We start from the raw sequence: 8,638 nt of genomic DNA, 5'->3' as shown, positions 1-8,638 counted from the left end.
CCTGAATATTGTTTTAAGATCTAATTAAAAACTGAACAAAGGGTCTGATTTGATTCGTCTTGATTTTAACAACAGATGAAAAGTCGGTTACATAGTATGAGTTCACTTGTGGCACCCAATGTGTCTGCTTACTTTGACTTTTTTTTTTTTTTTTTAATAAATATGGTATAAGAAAAGTGGCATTTTATGAAAAGCACCCGTTTAATTTTGAAAGTTGTTTTAAGAACCTTTTTAATAAGTGAAATACAAATTATAGTACTGAGATGGAATAAGGCAATACATTTGAAAGATACACATTTAAAACTGTCATAAAGTCCAACATGCTAACTACCATAAATGTTAAGACTGTGTTTGACCACGCTCTAGATCATAGGAACTTAAGTACCATAATTTAACAGGAAAAAAAAAAAAAAAAGATAATGAAAAACTGTGGCCATTTTCAAACTTTTTTTCTACAGTGACAGAACCTCTGCCATTCTCATAGTCACTTTTGTTACATCTCCTACTTCCACACAGTGTGACCCACAAAGTGAATCCTCATCATGTCTTTGTGTATAAACTTGGGACGCTCAGACAGAGGAATCAGATCTTCAATTTGAGACTCTTCAGAGTGACTGACAGTTATGGTCTTCACATCACATACTGTCCAAACACTGCTGTGGAATTTCTGAAGCAGGACACGCAACTTGTGCTCATGGATCAATGGATCCAGACTACAGTTGCTCACAGAACATTTCAGAACAGCTTTATTGTCATCTTTAACAACACGCTCAGTAAAGATAGGGTTATAGTGATGATAACCATGTACATAAACAGCTTGCTGCTGTTCCTGAACAGTGATTCTCTCTCCTATTGGATAGAAAGTAATACTCCATCTTGTCTGCTGTTGGAGAAACCTGGTTGTGAACTGCAGCTGAACAGACTGTTTTGTCAGACTATTATACCCCGATATTTCAAGTGGACTTCCATTGTTGCCGGCCAGGTAATGTCTCATATAAAACTGATCTGATGCAACATCATAACGATTCTTAAGTGTCTCAAAAGGAACACAGTTGGCTTCAAACACAATCATAATGCGTAACTGTATTTTTGATTGAATCCCTGGATCCAGTTTTGTGGAATCCATAAACTGAAACAATTCAACAGGCTGAATCATTGGAAACCTTATCTTTTGTAAAACCTCATCTGCTAGGTCAGGATACCACTCAATCCAGCATACGACAGCCTTGAATAGAGAAAATTCACTTTCTACCACAAGATCAGATCTCTCCAAAAGTTCAATAAGGTGATCAAATTCAATGGATGTCCACTCAGGGGAGTTGATGACCAGGTCCAGATTCCAGGCTACGAACTGATCACATGCTTCTTTGAGGTTTTTTAGGTCAGTGAGTTTGGCATATCTCCTCCATGACACAGCATGGTTAAACTGGCTCAAGGCAGCTATATTTTTCAACATGAACTTCTCACAGCTCTGTTTCAATTCTGGCACATCGTACTTATCAGCTAGAATGTGGAAAGGAAGAACATTGTCAGTACTAATTTCCACAAAGCCAGTGTAGAAGTACTTTAGAAAGTGTTCTAGATAGGGCAAACACTGCTCCTCTTCAGTAAGTGAGATGGTTTTCAGTTTCGAGTCTGTCCAGTGAATGCTGGACAGCATTGTGTGAAAAACACTACTCTGAGTAACCAGCATGAATTTATGGACTTTAAAGCTGAGAGTTTCATTGATGACAATTTCTACATCACTGAAATCTTCTTTATTGAACTGCTGTGAAAGAAGTCCAATAAGATACTGCTGATGATTCAGCATCTTAGATGGCACAGTAGGAAATGATGCCTAGAGTAAAAAAAAAAAAAAAAGGTTTAGCTAAATTCTGTACCAACTACTAAAAATTACTGACAAAACAATATAAAGAAATGTAACATAATCAAGTGGCCCTCAAAGTGGAATGCGTCAAGTAGGATCTAGCAAGTTTTTCAGCTATCAAGGCCACACTGCAATGATTACGGATTTCACAATCATTTAACTTATTTACCGAAGTGGATCATGGTTTGTGGGAATCTCTACTTAAATTAAGAGACTCCATACATCAGAATATGCTTTCGCAACTCCCTTAGCCACATCCCTTTAAGTCAGTACTGTTTCCAATACAGGGTAAGGGTAAAGAAGCTACTTCACAGAACCAGTGTCCTGGGTTTGAATCTTTAACCTGGTTATTGTCAACATGGAGTCTGCACATTCGCCCTGTGTCTATATGGAGTTCCCCTGCACTCCTGATTTTTGGCATATCCCGAAAGCCATGCACGTTAAATTGCCAAATTGTCCCGATTTAGTGTTGGTGTTTGTGTGTGTGTGTGTATGTTTATGTGTCCTAATACAGACTGTCACTTAATCTAGAGCAGGGGTTCTGAACCGGGGGTATGGGAACTAAATGCTGGAGGTATGGGACTTGATCTCTGGGTACTGGAATTTTTTTTATTTAATGTATTAATTTATACTTGGGTAGTACGTGAATGGAATACGATAGAATCTTCGAGAACATGTGACATTTCCTGCAAATGCTTGTATTTAATTTTACACGTGTGTATTTACTACTACTTCAATTTTAAATTTAATAAGTTTATTTACTGAACAAGCTTGTATTTACTCGTTTATTAGCAATGTACGTATCTCGAAGACTAACAGAAGCGCATTTTGCATTGTATATAAAGGAGGCGACTGCACGCCGCCATTCATTCTGTATTTGATTACCGTTGTGTACATAGCTCTTTTTGAAGTTTTTCTTTTTTCCCTTTTACAGATTTTCTGCAAAATGCCATATGTCAAAAAACGGAAGTGGAATGATTCATATGTTGGTTTTGGCTTCACCTGTATGACAGAACAAGATGGAACTGAAACACCCCAATGCATGATTTGCAATTTGGTAATGAGCAATGCAAATTTGAAGCCATCAGGACTGAGGGAACATCTCCAAATCAAACACAGTAATCATTTTGGTACATCGATTGATGCTTTTAAGTTGAGAAGAGTTTGTTATGATCAGAAAGCAACTCTTTCATCATATGGGTTTGCTGCTCCTGGAAAACCTTTTTTGGAAGCCTCCTACAAAGTTTTGTACAGGATTGTCAAAGAAAAGAAACCCCACGATTGGGGAGACCCTTGTGAAACCTTGTGTGTTGGAGATAGCAAAAATTCTGCTGGATGCCGTGAAGCAATTGAGTCAGGTGTCCTTTTCCAACAATACTGTACACCAGAGAATTAAAAACATGTGTCAGGACATAACCCAAGTTGTCAGCGACATTAAACAAAGTCCTGCAAAAATCAGCATGCAGATCGATAAATCAACTGTGTTTCAAACCAGTCAATTGCTTGTATTTGTACGCTACAGTTGTGCTTGAAAGTTTGTGAACCCTTTTGAATTTTCTATATTTCTGCATAAATATGACCTAAAACATCATCAGATTTTCACTCAAGTCCTAAAAGTAGATAAAAATATTATACTTGGTCATTTATTTATTGAGGAAAATGATTGAATATTACATATTTGTGAGTGGCAAAAGTATGTGAACCTCTAGGATGATCAGTTAGTTTGAAGGTGAAATTCGAGTCCGGTGTTTTCAATCAATGGGATGCCGATCAGGTGTGAGTGGGCACCCTGTGTTATTTAAAGAACAGGGATCTATCAAAGTCTGCTCTTCACAAAACATGTTTGTGGAAGTGTATCATGGCACGAACAAAGGAGATTTCGGAGAACCTCACAAAAAGAGTTGTTGATGCTCATCAGGCTGGAAAAGGTTACAAAACCATCTCTAAAGAATTTGGACTCCACCAATCCACAGTCAGACAGATTGTGTACAAATGGAGGAAATTCAAGACCATTGTTACCCTCCCCAGGAGTGGTCGACTAACAAAGATCACTCCAAGAGCAAGGCGTGTAATAGTTGGCGAGGTCACAAAGGACCCCAGGGTAACTTCTAAGCAACTGAAGGCCTCTCTCACATTGGCGAATGTTCATGTTCATGAGTCCACCACCAGGAGAACACTGAACAACAATGGTGTGCATGGCAGGGTTGCAAGGAGAAAGCCACTACTCTCCAAAGAAAACATTGCTGCTCGTCTGCAGTTTGCTAAAGATCACGTGGACAAACCAGAAGGCTATTGGAAGAATGTTTTGTGGACGGATGAAACCAAAATAGAACTTTTTGGTTTAAATGAAAAGCGTTATGTTTGGAGAATAGAAAACGCTGCATTCCAGCATAAGAACCTTATCCCATCTGTGAAACATGGTGGTGGTAGTATCATGGTTTGGGCCTGTTTTGCTGCATCTGGGCCAGGATGGCTTGCATTCATTGATGGAACAATGAATTCTGAATTATATCAGAGAATTCTAAAGGAAAATGTCAAGACATCTGTCCATGAACTGAATCTCAAGAGAAGGTGGGTCATGCAGCAAGACAACGACCCTAAGCACACAAGTCGTTCTACCAAAGAATGGTTAAAGAAGAATAAAGTTAATGTTTTGGAATGGCCAAGTCAAAGTCCTGACCTTAATCCAATTGAAATGTTGTAGAAGGACCTGAAGCGAGCAGTTAATGTGATTAAACCCACCAACATCCCAGAGGTGAAGCTGTTCTGTACGGAGGAATGGGCTAAAATTCCTCCAAGCCGGTGTGCAGGAATGATCAAAAGTTACCGGAAACGTTTAGTTGCAGTTATTGCTGCAAAGGGGGGTCACACCAGATACTGAAAGCAAAGGTTCACATACTTTTGCCACTCACAAATATGTAATATTTGATCATTTTCCTTAATAAATAAATAACCAAGTATATTTTGTCTAATTTGTTTAACTGGTTTCTCTTTATCTACTTTTAGGACTTGAGTGAAAATCTGATGATGTTTTAGGTCATATTTATGAGGAAATATAGAAAATTCAAAAGGGTTCACAAACTTTCAAGCACAACTGTATGTACATAAAAAGAACATCGAGGAAGAGTTTTTATTCTGTGAATGACTTGAAACAACAACCAAAGCAATTGACGTATATATTTGGAAATCATACTGGCAACTAATATAAGGAATGGTGATGATTATTTCGACAGTCCAGTAAAGGGGGTATGGGCCCATATTGAACAATCCATTGGGGGTCTTGAGTCATCAAAAGGTTAAGAACCCCTGATCTAGAGCGATCTCCTACCTTGCTGCCAGGACATGCTCCAGCACACGTGACCCTGAATTGGATTATGTGGATTTGAGAATGTTACGTTATAACTCTAGTGGTCCACTCAGTACATTGAACTTATTCTTCACCCGCCAGAAACCATTATTTAATAAACTAATTAATTAATTAAATTAAGTATTAAGCCCTGTACGTGTATGGAGTTTGAATGTTCTCCCTGTGTCTGTGTAGGTTTTCTTCTCATATGCCAAAATATGCATGTTCAATTAAATTTGATACTTCTGACAACTCTGATCGGCTCTTTGATAGCTCTATACCCATGAACAAGATTAAAGTCCAGGTTCTTGGTTTTCCTGCCCATGCTACAGCTTGCCTACAAATTGAATGTGTGTCATTTATGAATTTACACAATTTGGCTTCACCAATGGCATTTATTCGCATGTCCACAGGCTAAACAAATTCTTGAAACTCTCCCTCTTTACCTTTCTTCAAAACCCCATTCCCACCCAACCTTCCCGTAATTCCACCTGCAATACTACCTTGCTATTTGCACCATCATAAGCTCAATGGGCTTCTTTTATAGTACGGATGAGAGTTGAAAACAGAGCAATTCACAGAATCGGTGTGAGGATGAATCAATCAATGTGAAATCAACAGAGGCCTCCAGACTGACCATCTCTGACTTGCTTCATACTTTATGGAAACAATGCTGTTGTATCCAATAATTTGTTTGCCAAATGTAGGCTTGTATCTTCATTAGTTTTTTGAGATATTAAGACTTTAAAATGGGGATGTGGCCCTGATTTCACTGCAGAAAAATTACAATGCTCCAGAAGTCATAACTTTTGAATTGTTAATGCTAGATGTATGGATATTCAGGTGTTGTTCTTTAGTAGTCTTTAATTTTGAAAACAGTTGCTCCAGAGGTGCACCTTTGCCAATTTATGGCTTTCTGAAAATGGTGTAAAAAAATCTTTTGTGCTATAGAGCAACTTTGGCCCTCTATATAGTGCCCTCCATTATGCTTTCTGAAGGTTCAGTGTAAACAGTTGGAATGAAAGTACATCTCATTAGTAAAGGTTGGTGCTTTTAAAGGTTCCATGTGAGAGGAATGAATGTGACTGTACTGTCGAGGACAGAATACAAGTGCATCATTAAGGACGCCTCAACATTGCATTGTTACAGAAGGAGCTACAAAGCCAAGACACGGACAGTTACTAATCTCCAGGACAATACTCCCAGAAAAGAGACAACTACAATATATGATCTGATGTGGCAGAATGAAAGCACAAATAAGCTAATAATTTAAATAAGTTCCATTAATGTATGGCTGGCTGTATTTAAGTAATTGGGCTGTGCAAAAACCTGCAGCCCTCCTGGACTGAACTTGAGGACTTCTGTATTAAAGTAACAATTTATACTTCTGTGGTGTTCAATCTTGCTTTGCTCCTGTTTGCTTTTTGTGATTGCCCCCTCTCTTCAGTTTAGTTCAGTAATTTGTCAAACTCGGTTCCTCTCCAGTCAAGTGGATTACTGGTCACTACATTGGAATTTAAATTTACTTTGATTTCAACCTGTAGAGAGCTTGGATGTCAAACACAGTTCATAAAGGGCCACAGTGGCTATAGGGTTTCATTCCTGCCACTTTCTTCATTATTAACCAATTACTAATGAGGGAATGCACCATGTTGCCTTAATTTGAACTGACTTTTTAAAATGTTTTCTTTAACAACTAATCAAACAATAATGTGACATAAAGTGAGCCAACAGATGACCAGGAGAACTTAGATCCCATTTGCCACTATGTCTTTCATACAATATCTGTTAAAACAAAATAACTGACAAGAAAAAAAAATGAAGGTCTGCTCTGAAGCACAAAACATTTGGATGGCGATTTTAGAAAAAGTAAAATCAGTTTTGGAAATTACTGGTGTGGCAGAATGGCAGCATTATTCAGCCATATAATTAAATAGCAGGCTTCATCCATCCTCTGAACCCACTTTAGCCTGAGCAGGGTCAAGGGGAAACACAGGTTTTTATGAATGCTTAATTAGGAAATTACTTGGAGTGAAAAGGGTGGCCCTTTACTTTAAGATGCTCAAGTTAGCTGGTCATTTGTGGGCTTACTTTGTTTACCCTTATTGCTTGGCTTCTGGTTAAGGCAAAAAAAAAAAAAAATTAGGCAAGCCAACCATAAGTAAAGCAAAAGAATTGATAAATTAGTAGTACTAACTGATTACTAATTAAGAAAGTGGCAGTAACAAAAACAGTGGCCACCCAGGACCTGAGTTTGACACCTCTGCTGTAGAATCTACCTGTGGCCATTGTAATCCTTTAATTCCACACAGCTTGTGACGTGTGCCACTTCTGCTTCTGGCCCAATATTATTCAAAAATTCAAAAAGCCATCTTGAACATTTTGTAAAATGTCTCTATTTATATAATGCCCCCAAATTTCTGTTAATGGGTAGAATTCAAAAAGATATACAAAAAACAAAGTTCTGAAGATGTACACATTGGACAAGATGTAAAAAAAAAAACTATATAAACATTGGTTCCAATATTTCCAGCATCAGTCCCTAACTAGGATTTAGATTTCTCCAAGATGCCCCGAATATGTTTAAGTAGATAAATTAATAAGTTGTAACAAGTTCTAACATGCGCCATATTAGATTAGAATGATATTGCAATAAATAACCATAGAAAATATTTTTAAACAGGGACAATATACTGTAACTGATAAACCATGAATATCAGGAAGTGTATTTCGGACTCTTCTAGTCGGAACCGTTTTTATAAATGATAATACATTTAATTGTAATTAGACTTTACAAAACATTAAACCATACATTTTCAAAAACTGTTCTTACCATATGGACAATTAATTCCGTAATACAAATCCACCACGATGTTTGCCTGCTTTCACTTACTGGTTCCAGAAAGGTTGTCGACTGACTCCGCCTCTGCCAGCAACCGAAATGAAACTGCTCAATTACTTGGTACTTATAGGGCACGTGCCATGAAGCGCACCAGACTTGTTTCTCTGCCAATGCGTTTGTTAACTCTTAAAACAAGTAAGCTCCTTCAACATGCTGCTCCATTTCTCATAATAATTGTACGAGTTTTCCTCCCAGAGGTGGGGCTATGCTGGTGTGTCCCGCGATTCCTTTATTTCCGCTCTATGGGCTTGGCCTTTACAAGACGGGTGTTGTCCCGCCCACTTTGTGTCTTGGATAGATGTAATTGGCTTAGAAAATTAAGCGCGCTGTGCGAAGGTTGTGAGGAGCTGACGCGATGTGGAAGTCACCTATTTGGGGATCGCTCCTCAGGTATGGGCCTTTTATTACGGTCTTCGTAGGTGTTCCTTCTGTTTGGTCACCATTAATTATGATAAAAAATAATTGCATCGGGCGCCAGTATATATTTAATTTAACTCATTTTAATGGAAACATACGTATATGT

General features: G+C 38.1%; 1 protein-coding gene across 1 annotated transcript; it reads right to left on the bottom strand.

The window, feature by feature from the left end:
• Window positions 1-214: 214 nt before the first annotated feature.
• Window positions 215-8,369, bottom strand: LOC120525048 (BTB/POZ domain-containing protein 17-like). Its single transcript, XM_039746999.1, has 2 exons — window positions 8,047-8,369; window positions 215-1,837 (listed from the first exon to the last, which is right to left on the bottom strand). The coding sequence occupies exons 1-2, from the start codon at window positions 8,047-8,049 to the stop codon at window positions 503-505; spliced, it is 1,338 nt and encodes a 445-aa protein (XP_039602933.1). The 5' UTR covers window positions 8,050-8,369; the 3' UTR covers window positions 215-502.
• Between the last annotated feature and the right edge of the window lie 269 nt (window positions 8,370-8,638).

This window comes from Polypterus senegalus, chromosome 3 (assembly GCF_016835505.1).
Source record: "Polypterus senegalus isolate Bchr_013 chromosome 3, ASM1683550v1, whole genome shotgun sequence".
Lineage (NCBI taxonomy): Eukaryota > Metazoa > Chordata > Cladistia > Polypteriformes > Polypteridae > Polypterus > Polypterus senegalus.
The sequence above is the reverse complement of the archived record's forward strand: the minus strand, read 5'-3'. Positions and strand labels throughout refer to the sequence as shown.